General features: G+C 36.5%; 1 protein-coding gene across 3 annotated transcripts in view; it reads left to right on the top strand.

Annotated features, from left to right (window-relative positions):
- The window catches only part of Cv-c (RhoGTPase activating protein), a 230,120-nt gene that overhangs the window by 174,675 nt on the left and 31,948 nt on the right, over window positions 1-23,497 (top strand). For all 3 annotated transcript variants that reach the window (XM_072897445.1, XM_072897443.1, XM_072897444.1), the window contains exon 9: window positions 1,918-1,989. In XM_072897445.1, the coding sequence (XP_072753546.1) occupies window positions 1,918-1,989 (72 nt within the window). The remainder of the gene's footprint in view (window positions 1-1,917; window positions 1,990-23,497) is intronic.

Below are 23,497 nucleotides of genomic sequence, written 5' to 3'. Positions count from 1 at the left end.
GTGCCATTCTCGTTCTCACGGACAGCATCGATTCTGCGCGTTATTCGCCATCTACCATATACATATGTGTGTGTGCGCGCGCGGAAGGGATATTTTTAACGTTTATACAGATACTTTATCTCATTATAATTCGCCCACGCGTCCGCAGAGCGGCTGCGTTAGTTGCCGTAACGATCTCCGCGGCTGTGAAGGCTAACTCCTCTTCCTCATCCGCTTCCTCGTCGTCTTGTTCTTCGTTCGTATTCGCTCACATCCTCCTCTTCGCTCTCGTGATTTTTTATATTCACCCTTTGGATTACATTTCTGCCGTATATTTCTCGTCCGCTATTTTTCTCCGTACGAGCACCCCGCATAAACACCCACTTATTTTCGCCACGATTATTCTTTTTCCGTCCATTAAAATTTATCCCGGAAGAGAGAGAGAGATCCGCGAATGTTGTTTGTTTATAATAATAATTTGCTCTCTTTTTGTATCATCTCGACAATTTCTTCGAAATCTAAAATATAATAATTTGTATGAATTTTGCCATTAGTGAAATTAATGTTATTATATATGTTTGTGAAACGAGAAAGAGGCGAGCATCCTAAGCATCCTTTTCATGCGACTTGAGAGATCCGAACGCAATTGGTGGGCACTTAGGAGCGAGACGGTTCATTTGCATGTCTATAAGTGGCATACGTGAATATGTACATGAATACATACATGAACGCGTGGCTACTTACGTAAATTCGTGTCGTCGACCTCGCGTGACTTCTTGTAGCTTAGTTTCATCCTTTTTTTTTCCCTCCCTTCACAACGAGACCTTCATCACAATAATAATGCCGTTGTCGCATTGCATTCAAGATGTACTCGTGGCAAATACATGATTTTTTACAAAACTTTTCGAGTTAATTGCTTCTGTAACAAATCTTTATTCAAATTTGAAGCACATTTGAAAACTTTTGAGTTTTCTGCTTTAATGTTTTTAATAACGAAAAAAATAGAAGCGATGTTTGTAGGCTACAGCCAATATATTTTATACACAAAATCAGGGGTCTTCCTAGAAAAATATGAAAAATCTACAATTCTCAAGGACTTTTTTGTGCCTGGAGAAATCAGTGAATTCTCATGGAATTTTATTATTATACTATAATTTTTAATAATAAAAAATTAAAATGCTATGCAAGTGAAAAATATTTATCTTGTGAAAACTACTTAATTTTTTTTTTTGTCAGTACATTTGCAAATCTTGAAACTCAAGCGACTCTATATTTTTCCTTTATATGAGTTAAAAGTATGTATTAAAAGACATATTTTAAAAAGTTGTAAACAATTTTTTAAATATTCTTTTTACCTGAAATTTTGAACAAAAATACTTGAAGAAATAGAAATTTTTTTTTCCAAGATTTGAATAGACATCCTGGAAATACAACGGCGTCGCGCGCGACCAATTATGCTCTAAGAGTCGTAGATTAATATCGGAGAGCGAACTAAAAGGTGCATCGCGATTCAAGTATCGACGCGCCGCGGGTGAGATACTCGGACTTGGAGGCGGAAAATAAAGACGTTTAGTCGTTGATTCGCGAGGAGGCTACCCGCTGTTAAGGGAATCGATAAATCCGCCGCGGCGATATCGATACTGATGGTTACTCGTGTTTTATCGCCCTGCGGATACACGATCGCCCAGTTCTCGATTATGAATTTCCATCCTATTCGTCCCAGCGGGACGACCGCCTTTGCAGGATGCGCCTCTCCTGCATCATTTCAGCGATTTTTCTGTGATCTCAGAACCTTGTATCTATTCTCCTAACTTGATCAATATTTCGCGAATATTACATTGATTATAATAGCAAATTTTTAACCGACGAAAAATTTATCCTCCTTACTTGCGTATATCACTTTTAATGCTAATTTATAATTCCTTTAATCTCTTTCAGAAATCGAGGCGCAGGAGGCTTGCAAATGGTTGAGAGCTGCCGGATTCCCGCAGTACGCACAAATGTACGAAGGTGAGTGTCTTTCGATAGAATCATCTAAGAAAATAATTTCAGTTCGCTATCTAAGATGCGCTGATCCAATGAAAATCCTCTTAAATTGCTCTGAGATTGATACGCTGAATAGTTATTACGTAAACTGAAAGGAAGTAATTTCAGATAAGATCTAAATTAGTAGAAAAGCCCGAGGATGTCCTGTAGATAATAAAAGTTTAAGTGCGATATGTCCTTTCTTTCTCTCAAAGTTCCTAATTTACTTCCTTCAGGAAGATAAGCTGCCTAAACCCTCGAAAAATTCTGAGTTATCTCGCCCGAAACGATGCAGCTACAACAAATTCTGTCACCACAAATAAATCCTGGAGAACGATGTTATCCTGATTATACGTGAGATTCTTATCGATTCAATTTTCACGACATTTTCCAAATGTTATTCGGAAACATATATTGCCTTACGTTTAAGTTTTTTGTCGAAGCGATTGCACGCGTCGAAACACGTGCTTGAAAACGGTTAGTCGGAAAAAAGCGGCGTCATCTTTCAGAACCCTTTTCGAGAAGGATTACATTGAGAAAATTAGAGAATGGTATTATAATAAATTTACAGTGACGCTCAATCTGAAATTTAGGGAACAATAATTATTGAAAAAAAAATACATACATATATAAATATAATATATAATATAAATATAAAAATATAAATATATAAAAGAATAATAAGAATAATAAAATAATAAAAAATGCAGGTTATTTCTGGAAATTATATGAACAGAGCTACAAGACAAAGACATCGAGTAAAACATGCAAATAAAATCTGTAAATTTCCTCGAGATTAAACTTCAGCCAGATTCGTTGATGTCGCAAAAGGAGTAGTTATTCGTTGCAAGATAAAGACATGACAAGGAGGAAGGGTAACGAGCGACACGTGGGCAGACGGCGCGGATCAGGTCTTGGTGCGCGCGCAAAAGAGAGTAAATTATTAAGGGGGCAGCTCTTGTGAGATGCGCCTAGACATGTTAATACGTCTCATAATACGGGCCCTTTGTCGCGGCGCCTACCAACAATGCGTTCGTTATTGCGGTACCGGTGTATTGTTGCCGCCGCATTTGCACCGGCGATGCCTTCTTCTTCCACCATGCCATTAGCGAGCCATTGTTTCACGCTTGCAGTTTGCGTAAGGACAGGGGAGAGAGATAGAAGCTTGCGAGAAAGGGCTTCTAATGCCTTAGGATCGGCGGTCAGGGTTAATTTCTGTCCGGATCAACTTTCTGATCTTCCTCTCCTGGTTTGACAGACGGAGTTTTTTTTTTTTTTTCTTTTTCTCGAGAAAATATTTATCGCCAGTCGCAATAGGAGACATTTCACGCACTGTTTCGCTCCCGAAGGTCCATGGTGTCTCGATTATCTTGACGTTAAAGACCGTAGACAATTTTTTCAAAAGTTTGAAACCCGACGCTCTTCAGAGTCCTTTCTTTCTCCTAAATAAACTTTGCAGTGTAATTAATTATGTCGCGACAGCTCTGTAATGCGATAATCTCGAATTGTTGAGAAGAAAAACTGTGTAAAGAAAAAAAATTCCATTCTCGTCAGACTATCGCGAATTAAACGGCGAATAAAATATCTCTCGGAGAATTAATGATTTCATTCCGTCGGAGCGAACGAAATATACATACATATATATATATATATATATATATATATATATATATATATATATATTGATGACATAAATCTCGTTTTATATTTATAAAACGTCTTGCCATAGGAGGTGAGATTCGCATAGATGTAAATTAGTGCGGTTGTAGGCGAAGTGAAAAATTGCGCGAGCCATTAATCATCGTCAGGCGGCATCCGGGTGAATATTATTCCCACATTAGCTCTTGAAATTGAGGAAAGACCTGGAATTACACCATACACTTGCCACGTCAAGGACGTTAATGACTGTTGAACACAAGATATTAGTTGGTATTTTCTCCGTGTATACACTCGGCTTAGAGTGCTTCGCGATACGCTTTCTTGACAAATCCATATGACTTCGTTTAGCCTGTTATGAGTCGTATCCGAGAAGAATACGAGTCAAAGCGAGATGAATACGCCCCGATGTGATTTTGCGTCAAACATGTGTATAATCTAGGAAATTTTATTTTTTAATTCCTGAGATTTGCGTGATTTCGCGCATATTGTAATATTTCAATTATTAATTACTGTTCGATAAAATCAGGGAATGAAACACGTGTTTACTTAAAACTTTACATTCTGGAAATTTATGAAATTTGCTGTGCATAAATTATACTGGTTATTTATTAATTACTTATCAATTTATTCGATAAATTTGAATTAATTATATAATCGTGTATTTTTTTAATATAATCGACACACATATAATGTCTATTGACTTTTGATAATCTTGATTTCGCTGAACAGAAATTGTAATTTATGTACGAACTATTAGTAAAATAGTACAATTTTATAAAATACATATAATAAAAAAATGTGGCAATATGTTACATAATATGTATAAAACTTTTTAAATTTTGACAGAGATATAAGACGAGATTTTACGTAATCGCAGGTTATTATTTAAAATGCGACTAGAGCGGGATTTTTTAGATTCGTTAATAGCTCGGTGTTACATATAACTACGATTTACAAGTTTAATAAGTTAGCTCCATTATAACTGTAAATTTATGTGCCTCCTATCACGTACGCAGTCGAGCGAGATACCTGCACGTTTCTTTCTCGTAAGACGTAGCAAGCGTGCCTCGTTCGCGCACGCAAAATGGAATATAAAATTTTCCATCGGGGCTTGTTGATTTGCGGGGTCTAGCATTGCATCACATAAATGACACATATGCGATATATCTCTTTTATTTCTATTATATCTTATAAGAATAACACGACGATATCACATACAAAGCGCAACGACAGTTCTCATTTTCCATGTCGATCTCTCGAGAGGAAATGCGTCATCGGTGCTGTCGGTTCTTTGGAAAATTGTGAATGCTCGGGATTCTTCTTTTTATTACAGATATAGAGAGAATATAATCAAAGAATAGTAAAATAAATTAATATTTTCGAATTTCTATATTTTTTTCCTCTACTCTCTTTACACTTACTTAAAATGTTATCAAATATTTTTTATAAAATGATAATTAGTGTAGACAAGCCTAGCTATACAATGCGTAATGATGCACAGTGAAAAAGTTAAGCATGCGTGGTTAACGTCAATCGCAAAAAGATTGTCGAGCACGGCACTCCCATTTCCATTGTATCACCTTAAATAGGTTAAAGGGAGATTGGAACATTCGCTGTCTCATGACAGTAATGAGTAAATGCAAACTGGTCCGACATATTCTGTAGCTGTGTGCCCTTGCAATGTATAATCCTATAATTCCGACAGAATTTTTTACGCTGGGAGGTACATGTCACTCTAACGTCTAAATGTTTTTTTTTTTTTTTTTCTCTCTCTTAATCGGCGATATCTACATATCTCTGACAATTCTTAATTTTGCGCGAAGAAGCTGTTGGCGCAATTTTCTAAATTTATTATGTGCTAAAATTTTATTTTATATTATTTGGAACGCGACCATGTCGTATAAATCAGTCGTTGAAGTTTCGAGAAAGAAAAGCAATTTTATATCGTGCGAGATGTATCCGCCACACAAGCGACAAGAGAAAAAAAAAGACACACTATTTATTATTCCACAGAAACTCAGCTTACACACAAAGCCGCCGCCTGGATTCTCGGAAGAGAAAGCTCCAAGAAAATTTTAGATTCAAAACATCTCTTAATTTTATCAACTTTTTCTAGATAAAGTTGATTTTTTCTTTTTTATTTTGCATCTTTTCGCGATTAAATGTTATAAAATTGAGCAAACTTATCGATTATTTTACGTAAACTATTTAATAATTAAATAATGAATAAAAGTATATTACGCAATATTTTAAACATGTAGTTTATAATTTCTAATTTTAACATAATATATAATATAATATATAATATACGTATGATTTATAATTTAAACATATAAGTTGTCATTTTTCATTATCATTTTTTTTCCAAGTTTTAATTAGTTTCACGCGCGAAAGATTTGCACATTCGAATTTTACTATCTCTTTCACAAGTAGAGCGATTTACACGCACAAATAGGATTTCTCGCAGCACAGAAACGAAAATTTATGAAATGATTTGATTTTATTACATGGACGCAATACAGTTGACAGCGAATCGTTAACGGGTATCTCGAAAAAATCCACGCATTTCCTCAATCGAGAATGAATCGATCGTTAGCATTCGATTCTAAGATGTATCAAATTGACGTCACGTCAACGGTTGCCGGTGTCAGGTGGTCGTCTGTTTCGTTGCTAGCCGAATTTATAGCGAAAGAGAGAGAGAGAGAGAGCGAAAGCCCGGGAGAGAAAGAGCGCTCTCGCGTGCTAAAATAATTCCAATCGAGCGCAAGCTAAAATTGCACGGGCGTCGGCATCGCAGTCGCGATTCACGAAATCGCGGGATGTCGGAAGCACGTGCTGCTCTTTCTGTAGGTATTCTTTCCGAGCCGGCAAGTCTGGCTTGACGCCAGACGCGCGCGACGTCGGGTCGCTTCTCCTGTTGCACATCTCTTTGTCTTCTTTCTTTCTTTCTTTCTCAGCTGTCCACCACAAGATGGAAACATAATCGTCTCGAGCTCCGACAGGCAGGACAGACTATTCGTCTCTTACCCGGAATCCGCCGCAGCTGCGAATACAGCGATCCTCTTTAGATCGCCTTCAGAGCTTAATTAGTCGGCGCGAATCGAGAGCGTTTCGAGGAATCATCAGGCGGTCATTGATTCGTTTTATTTCGAGGTGGTTGTAATTGCGCGTTGAATCGAGGAAACGGCTCGTCTGGGGAAACTCCCTGGCATCTTCCTGGATAATTTTCCAGGAAATAAGACGGACGATCGCGCAGGTAATTCTTCGGCTCGTAACTTGAAATCGGATTCGCGTCACAATGAAAATTAATGTGTATTTAATATCGCGCATGTGAGTAATGATAATACCTTTCAAATTATTGTGAATTAATGATCGTAGATGTCGGGATGGGAGATATTTCGAGAAGGACGCGAGCCATAAATAGTTTGTTGAGCGTTTCGTTTTATAGTAATTCACTTAGCGGTGGGATTTTTTCCGCGCGCCTCCTCGTATTCACGTTACCAATTAAGGACAGCATGAAATATTAACTCTCCTCGAGCTAGTACCGAGAGAAGCATTTATATATCTGCGAAACATCGCGAAGGCTGATTGCTATGCACGGTTGATCTTCGGCCCGGCTCGGCTCGGCTTCTCCACGGATTCTCCTCGGGGTGCAAGCCCGCTTGGAAGGTCGCGCGAATGGTTCCCATAAGGCCTTGGAGAACGTGACATCGGCACTGCAAATATACCGCCCCGGAGAAATGATGGCTGTTTGCGAGATTCCAGCCAGCCGTGGGAATATCGGTTGAAACTGGAGCGACAGATAGCGATAGCTTCGAGCACGAGTAAAATCGCTTTCGATGCATATTTCATGCCTCAACTCATTACAAATTGCATGTCAGAACAGTTGGATGTTAAAACTTCTCGGCGTAAAAATATATTGATGATGATTTTGGAAGATTTGACAAAAAAAAATTTATTATAATGGCATACTTTTAAATTCAATATTAAAAAAATTAATTTATCTGGAGATTTTTATAAAGTTATTTCTTTTCTTATTTATCTTACATTGATGCTGACGTTCATTGATAAAACCAAGTTACTCAGATCAATTACGGTTCGAACGTGGTTGAATAGATCGACGACAAGTTGTCTGGTTCAGTTTGTTTAACGATGCCGAAGGACACGTACTTTAGCCGGAAATAAAGCGCAGTCGAAACGCCCACGCTGCAATAATAATCGCGCAGGCGGAAATACGCCGCCAGAGGAGATTCGACGAGGTGAAACCTTCACCCAGTTTCCTTGTACATGTCTTGGGCGCAAAATCGCGGGCAGATCGCGAAGGAACTAGGGCGCCTAGTTATGCCTGTAACAACAGTTTAAATAATCTTCTCGCACCTAGAGTGCGTCAGATCTCACGTCTTCCGCTTTCATTTGCTGTCCGTTACACTTATTTTTAGCACGGAAGCCGCACTCTAGACGCAGGATTCGACAAATAAAAAATACATAAGGAAATCCTTGACAGAAAATTATTTATAACCAGGAGTAAAACTGATGCGCACAAATAAAATATCGCATCGCTTTTTCTCGTCACATTTATTATTTATCGCAATAGAAGATCGATTTATATTATTTATGACAACGTTGTGCATAATTTTTTTCTAATCTTAGAATTTTAAAACCGAAATATATCTGTATTGTCGCGTGTACAAAATGTCTCGAAATATTTATTTGTTTGACTTATTGTTAGATATTTCGGTTCATGTTGAAGAGTTAAAATATCACTTATTGCTTCTTGTGTATCTAGACATAAGAGACATGAGATACGTCTCTTTTAAACTTTGACTAATGGTTTGAAAAATTCAATGATTTTGAAAAACAACCGATCACAAATGGCAAATTGAAATCGTTTTTCTAGATAATTTTATCATTCTATTTATATAAAGAATAAAAAGATACAAGATTGATATTTGACGTCAACAAATATAAAAGGAGACATCGCTAAAATTACGATACGATACGATAAGTTAAAATTTGAGTTGTATGTTAAATAAAAGAAATATCTTTAAATCTCCACAATTCTCGAGTTATTTTAACCCTTATTCCGTACTGATGGATCATTTTTGTCTGTGATTTTTCTAACAACGTCAATTTCTCGAAAACAAATAATCATAAAATAATATATTTAAGTAAATTATTTTTCAAATTTATTATTTTAGTCTTATTTATTTAGAATGTTCAAAGAAGGTATATACATTTTTTTCAGATTTTTTAAAACACTTTTACATATTAATAAACTTATCGAAAATACGCTGATCCACCTGTACGGTTAGAAGGTGCCAAAAATAATAATACGGAATAAGGGTTAATAATAAAATTCAACTTGCAATGATGACGAAATAAAAGATATACAGATCGCATATCTTGTCTCAGATTTCAATGTAATCGATTGAATAACTTTTGTGTAAAACATTGCCGGATTTTATTTCAATAAAGAGAATCTGCAAAGGCGTCTTTTCATCTCACGTGAAAATACATATATGTACGTGACTCGCGTGAATCCCGGGACGATCGATCACGCCTCGGTCTGGTCTCGATGCGCTCTCGCCATCCTCTTGTTTGGCCTCGTCGCGCATCTAATCGGCGACTTTTTGTCATTCGTGAACGTCCGGCAGACGATGCTAATAAAAGATATGCGACTGGGTCCGCCGTCGTGGCACATAGGGTGCCCCGTGCATAGCCAATTAGTCAAACGGCCGTTTCATTCGCGATACGATATCTCATTAAACTGGTTCTGAATAGGGTTACGACATTGGCGTTATTTTATTATGTAATATAATGGCTTCTCAAATTTGTTCGATACGCGCATCTCCTGTCGGTGACAAGCATAGGATGCAGTGTTCCATTGCAGAGCTAAAATTCTTGGAAACGAAGTAGGTCGTTGTCAAACTTAGTCCTTCGTTAAATTAATTTCGATTAACTGTCTGTCACAGAAATTGGCAAAGCCTCGTTAAAGAAGAATGGATATATGTAAAATTCCAACAATATACGTATATCTCGTAATCATGAGTGCAATTGAAACGAAAAGTATTAAGAATAATTATTTAAGTAGTTTTGTTTAAATCAAGTATTATTTGAAAATTAATTTTTTTCAAGCAGTAAAAAGCAATAAAATTACTCATATATACATATATAGAAAATATTTATCTTTATTAAAATACATTTATTTCAATGAATTATTTGAAATCTTTGACAAGAGATGTGTCTTGGAAATTTATTTTTGATTCGTCATTTTTGATGGTTATAACATATGAGGCTGTCGTATATCGTTATCATACCATATTATGTAGAACATGTTAAGTCGGTGCATAGCTGACATATGTATGCTGCAACATATAAATCGCTTCAATCAGTTACTTTCTGTAGAATAATAATTCGTTGCAGTCTATTTCAAGGATTAAAAATTCTTGAAAATACTTAATTTTTTTCAGCCTTATTTATATATCAAATAGAAATTTGATGAACGTATAAATTAAACGTATAAATTATGTATATTATATTTTAATTATTTATAATCTAGTGGGAGAAATATATACCTTAGATAGGTATATTATATAAATTTTTACATTACATTTCAAATACTATTTTTCTCTGCCCTCTGATATTGCGCTATTATTATCGTGTATTAATTACTCTTCTGTGAGACGTACCGCGATCCAGTGTTCGAACATATAAAGCAGGGGTTAATTTAATAAGGCAAGAACAGTTAATAATCCGTCGCCGGCAATAGAGAACGTCCATCATAGTCCGCCGCCGCATGCGCTGCATCCGTCGCGAGATATGGATGTGCAGCCGAGGAATGTACGATGTACCAATCGCTCGGCAATCGTTACAACTGGTTCGTAATGACAAACGATGTCGTTACGTCTATCTGATTACGCGAGGCATAAAGAATCGCTGCCGGACTGAAAAGCACCCGCGGTGAGAGGTGGGGGGCCTCAATGAGCGAAACGATTACGAGAACGAATCGTGCTAGTCGGCCACGAAGGGGATGGTGGGTTGGGGAGGGGGGGGAGGGCTCTCTCTTCTTCTTCTTCTTCTTCTTCTTCTGCAGCCGGTACGAAGAGCGGCCTGCGTGTGTCCGTTACTTCTCGACGTAAATAAATTCGACCGTGATTTACCAACGTGTATGCACCGCCGGCCATTCCCGATGACTGAAGTATATGAGGTTATCGCGACGTGCAACGTGTTAAGCCGGTGCACATCTGACACATGTATGCTGCAATGTACGAGCGATCGCGGACGCTTCGATCTATGTACCTACTTCCTGTGGAATAATAATTCATTACAATCTATGTCGAGATATGTTATCTATTTCAAATACTTACGTTTCTATAGGGAAACAATTTTACATAAAAATTACATTTTATTGTAAAGCTGGAATGTAACGTCATTGGGATATTATTACGATAAAAATTCTAAATTATGCATTTGTTAATGATTATACACTTAGTTGTGCATCAAATATATATATATATATATATATATATATATATATATATATATATTTGAGAATAAAGTAATAATAATAATTACAATACCCTTTTATATATAAAATATAATATGTGCACATCTATAATAAATATTAATATTTGAATGAAAATATATATATATGTATATTTTTTGTTTTATTATTTGTTAATAATTATGCATTTGTTTGTATCAAATATTTGAAAATAATTAGAAAATAATGTAAATTATAACGCGCTTTTGTAAAATATGTATAATATATGTATAATGTACCTATGGAATATATTTGCATCAAATATCGCTTCATCTCATATAAAGATAATTACAAAATTATCTTGTAATTTTTACTATAATATTTGTAAAAGGATCGGTTAAATTTTTGTGTGCTTAAGCAAACACAATGATGATTACGGCGCTCATTAGCAAGATGGTCGTTAAAATTAAGAACCCATTAATTTTGTAGTTTGTTTAGACAAACCGCGTTTAAATTTCCATAATTGTGTTGATGTAACGATCGCGTGAACCAAATAATTTTCAAGATTAATTAAATAATGTCTTTCGACACGTAATTTATTATCTCGAAATTTCTCGTTGTAATGTATTATAGTTTCCCAACGTAAATTTTAGTTGACCAGGTTTAAGCTTCGATTGCTGCTGAGTAAACGACGCTGCGCAAATGTACATGATGATAAAGTTCCACGGTAGATCTCGCCCGATTAATCTACCGGAGGCGCTTCAAAGCACACAAGCGAGGATTATGCAATCGGGCAGATTTCCGGTATTCGAGAAGGAGAGAGAGAGAGAGAGAGAGAGAGAAGAATCCTCGAATCAAATACGCGAATATCGCCCGTCTATTTCGGTGGTGTTCGCTCGCGCGAGCATCTGCTCCTCGTTTTCTTCGGCATCTCCGACGGTAATACGGTCTCAGATAAATGCCCCCCGCGACTTCTTTCGCCGTCGAACATACCCGGAAATACGATCGTGCCGGTAACACATAACTGCGACGCGCCTGGTAGATTTAATTCGGACGCAACTGGGTTATAACGTGTCGTTCCTCTCGCTGCCGATTCCGCGAAAGAGCGCGTTATTTTACGATCTCCCGTTCCTTCGACAAAACATCAAAGCCACCAGAGCTCTTTTTTTGCGTCCATTGCCACCGCCACATATAAATCGGCGATTCGCGGATTTCATCTCGAGAGGGTGTAAACTCAGACGAATTTATGTTCCGGTCGCCCGTCAACGTGTAATGATCTCATCATTGCATACATAACATTCTAAATCTTTTTTTACGATGGCACGATTTTTATTTTATTTTTGACACACCAACGAAGATGTACGATGGTAAAACATTCGCAAAGTAAAAAACCTTTCAAATTTTTTTTTTTAAATAATAAATAAGGTATAAGATTTTTCTTACCTTTTTTCTAAAATTAACAAATAAGTGTAAAATGCTAGAAAATTTACTATGAAAAAAATATATCGCAACGCGAATTCTACGTACGATCAAAGGCGGCTCGGTTTCTTTTTATTTAACTCCATAAATTGCCCTCTGATATTCGGCTTGCGAAGTCGGTCGACGAAACGCCACAACAAAATTTGCCCGTGTACTTTAATCGCCGCTTCCCACGGTACGTACGAACGCCGATTAAGCCGTCTCCGGAGAACGGGCTTGATTCGCCGCGCGAATAATTTCCTCAGGTTACCCCCAACCTGTCCTCTTGCCACCCTCTCTCCCCATGCATGGCTGCGTTTCCTTTTTGCTCGCACGCGCCGGCGACAAAGTAATCTCGCCCGGGATAAATTATTCGACGGCCGGCGAAAATGTAAATTCGCCCCGGTGGGCGAGGGCGGCGATTTATACGCGACCGAGAGCGGGATACTTTGCTGGCACTTAAGTGCCAAGCCAATCCCTTTTTCGCCCGACGCTCGCACACGCTAATTTATGCGCGGCTGCATCTCGCCAGTGCATTCGCGCAGATGCCGCAAACGGGCCATCTCCCGCGAACGCTAATATGCACTACTTGTCGCGATGTTGGCTCAAAGATGAGAATCGTAAATGTTTCGTGCCGAATTAAAGCTTTATGAGAGAAGCATTTTGTCGTACAAACTGTTTAATATTGTCCGAAAGAATTAAATCCCGGGCTATTCGAATATCAAGTATTTATAGATATAATTACACACAAATGTCACAATTGAATTTTTTTAATAATTATTATTTAAGAATTTCTTGTAGAATTTCACATACAAATACTGCAATTGTGATAAAGATGAAAGAGATGAAAAGCTCAATTCTATTGTAGAAATTAATTACATATTTAATTTACAATTTTTTTAATGTGTAAAATTAAAGTTAAGCAAGTGAGCATAAATATTGACAATGTATTATGTGAAATATATCGTCTTTTTATTATCTTTATAATGAGGTAAATAGATGAGCTAAAATAAATTTTGCAAAATAAAATAAATCTTTCCTTTCAATATTTTTTTTCATAGACCATGCATTTTTGATAAATTTTATTTTATACTCTTTAAAGAGTAATTCAAATAATTAAAACACAAATTAAAAAGAATAAAATAAAAAAATTAATTAAAAAACATAATTAACATAATTATTTCCGACTTCTAATATGTAGTATGATTTTCATCAAATTGACATTTTTATCAAATTGATTCTTTTACGCGACGAGTGTTCCTTCGAGATTCCGCGTCATCGTTTTAATATCGAGAGAAAAAGAAGATGATATTGGCGTTCGGTTGGTGCACCAGTTCTTTGCAACCGATCGTAAACTAAGTAACATACCCTTGAAACTCTCGAGAGTCACGTGACACCTCTATCCACGATGGTAAACCCTAAAGATTACTTGGAAACGAACTCTGGTCTTGAAAATACTTGGCCTCGGCTTGAGACTCGACGTCTGACGTCACGTGCGATTCGGAAGACAGGCAGGATCTCCTACGGTACTTTATCCAAATACTTGACTCAATATCCGTTTAATCCTTTCCAATATGAAAGGCATCACGAGTTTGTTTTTCGTTACATATGAAAAATATATATTTGTTAGCTCTCCAATACACTTTCAACATTCAAATTTTTCTTTTTTTTAAATATACGTCAACAATATTATAATAATTAGATATAAAATAATATAAACGCAAATATATTAATTACAATATTTAAATAATGGTTATTATTATTATTCAAATTAAATTAATAATTATTATTATTAGATGAAAGTTAAGTAGTGCACCGTAGGCTATCTGCATTCACGCAAATGCGACGTATCTCGCGTTCACCATGTACGTGCAACGAGGGTTTATTTCGAGCAATGACATTGAACGTTGGTGAAAAAATGAAAAAGCTCACGGCGTTTAAATATACGGAGAAGGACGGCTCTCTATATGAGAGAGAGAGAAAAAGAGAGAGAGAGAGAGAGAGAGAGAGAGAGAGAGCCGGGAGACGCCGCGGTGCGCGCGACCAGCCACACCTCTACATTCGTCGTAACGAAAATTACTATACAAACCGGATTTAATGTAAACCACCCTCGGGAAACCTTCGCTCGTGCGAAGACCCCTCGCGGACAAAAGAGCAGCAGTGATAAACACAAAAGATTATCTAGTTGTATTTTTCATTACGTTGTGTGTCACATTAATTAAAAAAAAAGCAACGGAGTTTCCATTTCTCACTTTTATATAACGTATTTATTTATGTGTGTGTGTGTGTGTGTGTGTGTGTATGTGTGTGTGTGTGTTTATATATTACATATTACAAATCTAATATATGTAAAAAATAATATAATATAAATATGTTGTAATATTTTATTTGTATATTTAATTTAAATATACAAATAAAATAAGATTTTTAATAAGAAGATAAATTTTTGAAAAGATATTTTAGATTTAATCTTTATCAATCTCGAATTTTAGGTATTATAGAGAGTAATGAGATAAATCATACTGCAGCAGTTTGCTGGCTCGCTTCTGCTATAATTTCGCTCACGCTCTTTAAGCTTAAATTCAATTCCGCGTACGTTGACCCGCATTTATATCTCCGCATTTAGAGAGATAGCATTGTACGCAATCTTCGTAGGAAACAAATAATACTCGGAATCACAGGCAATCGCGCATATTCCACGGGACATACGCACAAATGCGAATTATTAACTCGCACAAGAGTGAAGCTGAATAATTCGCTGCCATACGAGACTGTGCAATTTTAACAATTAGACGGCACTGGATTTACAGCGTGAGCTTAAAGCCATTAAGGCCCCTTGGAGCCGTTTCGGGATTAAAACGAGCATATAATTCATCCTGATCAAAGATTTCGTCCGACTCGTCTCGAGTTTAACACAGCTTAATTTCCCTTGGAACACACACGTGCAACGGGACGGCGGGACTCTAAGCGTAAGTCACCTCTCGACTTTTTTTTTTTTTTTTTTTTAACGGAACGATAGCCTGGAATACTGCCAAATCCTGCGTAGATGGCTGAAAGTAGAAAATCGCTAGAGAGACAGGATGCATTTCCGCGCCTGGAATTCATACAAGGTATGTCACTTCACGAAGCTTTGATACGGCGTCCGGAGATCCACGAGACAAACGACGAGGATACTCGTCGGGAACGAGATAGCAAGATTCTGGATATTTTGGTAGGCTGCCCGATTCTCTACCGGGAAGGATATAATTTACCGCGCGTATTTCGGGAACCTGGAATTGAAGATGTGCTTTCCGACGGTTATATTTATATAAAGCGGTCTTGAGACTAGGAAGATGATTTCGACGGATGGCTGTCAGTCTGCCTGATGGCGATCCGATAACGCGATTACGTAAGACACATCTGTGTGCTTCAATCATTTCGTCTCGATAATATTCTTCTTAATTTAGACATTTCGCCGAAATAAATTTCGATGACGATTCCAAGTATCTTCGATTGATTCAATCTGTCAATTTTTGATCAATTAGTATTACATGGAAACCCTGAAATTCTGAACGATTTCTTTTCTATTTGAAAAAATCGGGAATTTTGTTAAAATTCTGGAAATTTTTTTAAAAAATTCTCTCTGATAATTTTGTTCTCATATTGTAAACAATAAGCTAAGCAAATTATACGTTTAAAATATATTATATCTATTTTTATTTACATTCAATGTCTTAACAAAATATTTGGAATATATATTCTTTGTAATTTTTAATGATAAAAAAATGAAAATGTTACACAAATGAAAAATGCTTATTTTATTAAAGTTATTCCATTTTTTCAATACATTTACAAATATAAACTTAAAATTGTTTTTTCTTCGTATGAGTGAAAAATATTAGAAAACGCATACAATAAAAGAATTTATTTTAAAAAAATTGTATAAAAAGAATCTAGGGGAAAATCTTGAGAATTTTAAGATAATTTCTTTACAATATTTAAGTAGACATCCTGTACAAGAAATTAAAGTAAACTTTAGAACAATAAAGCTCGAATATGCATCTTTATTGTCAAAGAAACTATATTCGGAGAAATCACATAGGATGAGTTTGCATGAATACCATCACACGATCTGCGCGAATCGTGCGTCGTTCCTTTTTGAACATTAACTTCAGTCCAAGAATCACGAACAGAGATACCTATTCCGGATCCTAGTAGATTGACGTTCAGAGTCCTAATGGATCTGTGAATCCCGCGAATCGACCATCTAAGGTTTTGGCGATGGGCCAGAAATGAATTCGCGGGGTGCGTGCGTAGATCACGCCGAGAGCAAAGGGGTCTTTGACACATCTGTTGGGGGTGAGCCAACTTGGAAAGTACAGTGGCCGTCGTTGCTGAAACGTGCACCTGGATAAACCGCGGCGCCTCTTCTCTGTCTAATCGTTCTCTTATCGCGAAACAAAGATTTGCAAGCGCAAATTGTTGCCGTTTTAATGGACTCGAACGTAGCTCGCAAATGGAAGAAATATCGCACAAAGGAATTGGATTTGGAATTTAAATGCATACACTTTCTACGAATTTTCGATCTTTGTTAGTCGGATGGCTTCGTAGGTGGCCGCGGGAGATTCGCGGGGGTGAATTTTTCTGCACGACAGGACAAAACGTGGCGGTGTCTTTGAACGAACACGCGACTCACGAGAGATGATTAACCTCGGCGAAATGCGATCAGAATCGATGCTGCTGCAAAAGGTTTAATATTTGAGATGCAAAAATACATTAAGAAATTTTGACGGGAAAGAAAACAATTTTACTTGAAGCAATACAAGAGTTTGATTTCTGGTTTTTGAATATTAAATTTTCTAATATGTGTGTGTGTGTGTGTGTGTATTTATATTTAACCCTTATTCCGTACTGTTATTTTTGGCACCTTGTAAACTGTACAGGTGGGTTAGCATATTTTCGATAAGTTTATTAATATGTAGAAGTGTTTCAAAAAATCTGAAAAAACGTATATATCTTTTTTGAACATTCTAAATAAAGACTAAAATAATAAATTTAAAAAATAATTTACTTAAATATATTATTTTATGATTATTTGTTTTCGAAAAATTGACGTTGTTAGAAAAATCACAGACAAAAATGATCCTTCAGTACGGAGTAAGGGTTACTATAATTTAATTATATATAATTTATATAATCTAATTTAATTTATTTCAATTTAATATACTCAAAAAAAATGATCTTGCAACTTCAACAAAAATTTTCTAGATGTAAAAAAATTAACTGAAACAGATTAATTATTAGCAAATACTGTGATACTATATATATTTTGCACTTAATCAATTTAAATGAGAGAGACAGAATTTATATCTGTACTATTAGTGTAATTTTGACAGAAAATTTTTCCGTGATGCCTATCTTTAAGGCCTATTGTCAAAGACAATTATATTTGTGATTAATATTTGACAATAGGATTTAAATTTTCTAGAGATATTGCTAGAATATCTCTAGAAAATTTAAATCCTATTGTCAAATATTAATCACAAATATAATTGTCTTTGACAATCGCTGCTATAAATTCTATACGTGACAAACAATATTCTAACAGATACAAAAAGTAGCAATAAATTTTAATTGAGACTTTTAGAAATCTATCTACATTAGTAAAATACTTTTTTGAGTGTATGCTGTAATTACAATTTATCGTTAACAATAAATTCAATTAAATTGAAAGATTATATGATTACATGGTTGATGGTAAAATTTTCTTTTAATCTTGTGTCAAACAAAAATATCATGTTTATTTGAAATTGTATATCTTTATATGTGAGAAAAAGAGTTCGAATTTATATAAATTGTCGATTCGATTAGATTAGAAGACTTTAGATTAGATTACATTAATTTGACAGGATAAAACACACTCGTTTAAATAATCTCGACTAAAACTATCTTGACGTGTGAAATAATACTCGCATCCATTTCTCGACGTGTTTTCCAATAATAGAATGAAAAAATTCCCACTAAACGGACTTCCGAGATCTCTCTCTCTCTCCCTCTCTTTCTCTCTCTCTCTCGACAACGTTTCCCGCAGATACGAAGATTCGTTCTTCGGTATCTTCGCGCCTGAAGAAAACGAAATGTAAACCCGCATCGGTGCCTGCGAGTGGAAACGGACAGATGACACGAAGACACAGTTTCTCTGCACGAAAACGCCAGCTTCCACGAAGGCGCGCCTCCGTCGACGTTGGTGGGCCGCAAATAGTCTCCCGGTAGATGAGAAGGGATATATGCACGAATCTCGCACACGGAGAGTATCTTCTGTGACTAGCAAACTTTTGATCGGCTGACGAGGCGAGAAATTCGCGCGGACGTGATCGGCGCCGCTTCTCCTATCACTTTTCACGGATTGAATTCCGCCCATACATTTTCGCATAACGTAACGAGCACGCAGAATACATTATATATAAGGAAAATCATACGCGTCCTGTTGCATCGAGTTAAGCTGTTTCGTTAGCGAATCCGCGTGTGACACGTGTCTTCACGCGCGGTTTCGCTTTAATCGTAACAATGAACAATAGCGTGTCACCGAAGCGATTATTCAAATGAATACTATTTATAATATATACAGTGAGAAGAGAGAAGAGAGAAACGGAATTAACTTCTACGAAATAAATCACAAACTCTTTCTGTAAAATGTCAAAATTACAACCCACGATATTCTTTGCAGCGATAAAATTATATATACATTATTCGAACAGTTGAGATGAGATTATTAAATTTGACAAGTTTCTTTCGTGTAAAAATTTATTATCTATAAAATAGTGTTATTTTAAACCATAAAAAACTACAAATTTATTTAATATTGTATAAATATTTTATATCCTACAAAAAACTAATAATACTAAAAAATGGGGCTAACTGAAAATAAAAACTTATAAAAATATTTTAACAAAAATAATTGTACAAAATTGTTATTTTAATATTTTGAAAAGTTTAACAAGAAAAAGTATAAAACACAAAATTAAAAATTAATAAAAATCAATTAAAATAAACAAAAATATAAAAATTTATACAACTTTATATAAAAACTTAATAAAAAAATTATTTGAATAGTTGAAATGAAAGTATTAGATTTGGCATCCCGGATTTTCTTGCGAAAATTTAATTTATAAGATACACCGCTATATTTGATATAATTTATGTTTGCTTTCATGCAAGTCTTCAAAGTCCTCTGTTACGAGAGAGACATCAAATGCCGACGATGGTGGTGAAGAGGAGCCTTTTTCGAAACCCCGTGTGACCTAGTAAACGGTTTAGAGAAACAACGACGATCTCTGACAGCCTTCTCGGTACCAAGGGATTGTTCTTTACGTTTGTTTTTTACTGACGTTTGCGAGGGAAAGAGCGCTGCGAAAAGTAGACGTGTATTTCGGGCAAGATCGTAAGCCACGCGCGTTCGGGCTTGTCACCCCTTTTTAGCTTTCGACGCTAGGGGATTTTCCCGCTTTCGCTTTGTATTCAGAGATGCATTGCGTTATTTATACGTCACTCCTTCTTGTTCTAGACATTACAGTTTATTGATAGTTGCGCTGCGTGAGATATTTTCGTTTGACGTAAGATTACAAGAATTTTAGCATCGGCTATATAATCTTTCAATATAATGAAATTTATTCTTAACGATAAGTTATAGTCACAACATATATGTTTATTAAAAATTAAACACAATTTTTCATAATTTTATATGTCAGAGTATTAAGTTTTGCAGCAAGAAGATAAATATATTAAATTTCAGTAAATTAAATTATATTAAATTGCATATGAAAATATATCGAATATATATTGAAATTAATTACAAAAAAACGGAGACATATATAGAAACGAAACGTCATCGCGGAGATGCAATACGGTCGTCCACCCGCCACATTACCCGGAGCGAAGTCGAGTACAGGGCATACACCCGTGAAATGCATCGGTTGCATCTCTCCCTGTAACTCCCCCTTCCCCTATTTCCCCTTCTCGTGCCTCTCACCGTACATGCTTTTCTTTCCGTGTATTTGTACGCTCCATTCTGCCCCTCTTCTGTGACCAGCTGCCCCTCGACTCCCTCCCCTTCTCTTTTTCTCTTTCTATTTTACATCCTTTCTCTTTCTCTTTCTTTCTCTCTCGCCACCGATCCCTTCCCTCTCTTGGTAGCTCGGTAAAGTTGTTCTTCGTATACCGAGCCTCTCTTCTATACCGCTGCTGCCTGTCGACGATCGCTAGTTGAGAGCCGACCGGCGAGAGAGTCACTACGTCAGCTCCGAATCGGTCGCTCGTGCTCGAGTCCCTCGTCGCTCTCGTCCTTCGCACGCGAATCTCATTCATAACTCGGAACGAACAGTTAACAGGACGAGGCTCTTGGGGATAAATGTTCCCGCGCCGCCGAGGCGGTGGTCCGATCAACGGTCGCATCGAATGAATAATCAAGTCAGTATCTTATCATTATTATTTAGGGGAGGCTATTTTTTTAACAGTGACCTTTGAAAAGAACTTCGATATCGCGATAGGAGAAAAAATAAAGGTGAAAAAAATTGTGTAAGTCGTGTGAGTGTTATGACATTTCGAAAGGATGATTCATAAGTGACGATTGATAAGTGTGTCAAACGGATGATTGATTATTTTCTCGGTCAATCATGATGAACTAGAACATTCGATAAGGTGTAAATACGATGTTGGAACTGTGTGAGTGCGCTTGTTTTTGTCACGCGCATGACGGGTGTCGATGACCGAAGGCCGCCATCAGCTGGAACCATTACGATCGATAAAGTTTGACGACGCGAGTCTGTCAATTTATCATCCGAACACATATACAGATAATCGATAATATTCTTTTTTATTACGCTCAGTTGTGCTGTCTGTTTTGTTAATTTACAATTGCAAATTCCGAGGAATTTCAATTGCTTAAAAGAGACAGGAGAAAATTTTCCGATAACAATCGATTCCTGGATCTCGTTATTAGACGTGCTTAGAAATCACGGAAGCTGATCGATCGATCAATTGATCGTGTTACCATGACTATACGAATGAGAGATTAGAAGCTGTTTGTGGTAGCCATGAGTCGAGTTGGATTCTTCACGTTCATACGAAAGTGAGCAAGAGTTTTAGCTTTTTCGAGGAGAAGAGGAGGTGCCGACAGTGCTTCATCGGAGAGATGAAAGGTAAACACACAGAGTGCCGGCGTCTGATTAATCGGCGATTAATTTCGCTTAATTTGTATTACAAATGTCTGCGACAGGCGTGATTTACAGCGCTTTATCTTATCTCGGTTCGACATTTTTTTTTTTTTTTTTGTGACTGCTCTCGAGCGGCGTGCGCTTCTCCATCGGATGTAATAATGTCGCAATGTTCGTTTCGAGCTGAGATCGCTAGTCGGGGATTGAAAGTTTTGCAACAAATCCGCGAATTTCGCAAGAGTGACCCCTTTACGAAACAAGATGTTCTATCGGGTTCCGTTAACCACTCGCACGAACGTAGTGTACATTCGAAATTATTATGATTTTATCATGCAAATTGCACATTTTCTCCCCGATGTCATTCAAGACTCGCTTCTCGCGTGATGCTACTTGAGTTTTGTTCAAAGTATATATATATATATATATATATATATATATATATATGTGTGTGTGTGTGTGTGTGGTGCTATTTTTTTCTCTTTAACGATACTTATTTTAGCTTTTCCAAGTTTGCGTATGTCTGGATGTATATAACGGTTCTTATCAATACACATTAAATGTGTGACTGCTTGACTCTCGACTTATGTCGGCATACATATTTCATATACTATAGATAAATAAGATACATCGAGATACGTAAACGTGCAACTAACAACGCTAATTCGGAATTAATTCAAGCTTATAGAAATGCGACGAGACTGATAAACCGTAGAGAAATAGCGCTGCAATTATCGTCATACGCGTGTCGAATTGAAAAGTCGCGCTGACGACGTGAAAAAAATTCAACGCGGAAAATCACAATTTGAGCGCGCGCTCGTATTTCCACGTGGGAGTGAAACGCCTATTGATCCGTATCGTGCCGCGGTGATCCGTAGAAAAAAATCGCGATAATTAGTTTGCCCGCGGCGCAATAATCGCGAAGTGAAGTCATCCGTATCTAAAAGGACCGATCTTATGTCATACCGCTATGGTACGTGGGCGTAATTATAGTCCGGCTGCAAATAAAGATGCCCGCGCGTCCTTCGCGTTGGAAGATCGTGGCATCGACGACGATCCTCCGACGGAGATCCTTCCGTATATCGATACTATGGTGATTCGAATCTCTCCTCTCGCGCGACTATTACGTAAACGCGTATCAAAATTCACGGCGAGTGCGCAGATACTGCGTACACGAATCGACTTTTAAATAAAGTGTCGTGAGAAAAGTTCAGAGAGACAGGATGGAATTATGTACATCTACGTTTAACTACACATTGTTGCGAGTGCAAGAATTTATTAAAAGAAAAAAAAAAAAACTTTGATGTAAAGAAAGTTGCGATATATATTTATTATGTTTTTATTATATTTATTTTGATATATTTATTATATTTCCGAAAATAAAATTAATAATTTTCATTTTTCAAACATAATTTATTTATGAAGACTATAAAATAGTCTCGATTTTTTATTTGTGTCTTTTTCAACGATATTTTAATGACAACAATTAGAGAACGAATGGTTTATTTTGTTTCACGTTACGATATAAACGGCAATTTATCATTATGTGTGTTTCAATTTGTGTTTGAATGCACTGGTGGTTTATATTTGATGTCATGTGTTAATTAACGACACTTCGTTATGGAAAAGTGATGTTTGCACCGTAAATAGCAAACAGCTGTGCCACAATAACATTTGACATACAATGTCACATAATGACATTGTC

Source organism: Anoplolepis gracilipes, chromosome 8, assembly GCF_047496725.1.
Source record: "Anoplolepis gracilipes chromosome 8, ASM4749672v1, whole genome shotgun sequence".
Classification (NCBI taxonomy): Eukaryota; Metazoa; Arthropoda; class Insecta; order Hymenoptera; family Formicidae; genus Anoplolepis; species Anoplolepis gracilipes.
The sequence above is the reverse complement of the archived record's forward strand: the minus strand, read 5'-3'. Positions and strand labels throughout refer to the sequence as shown.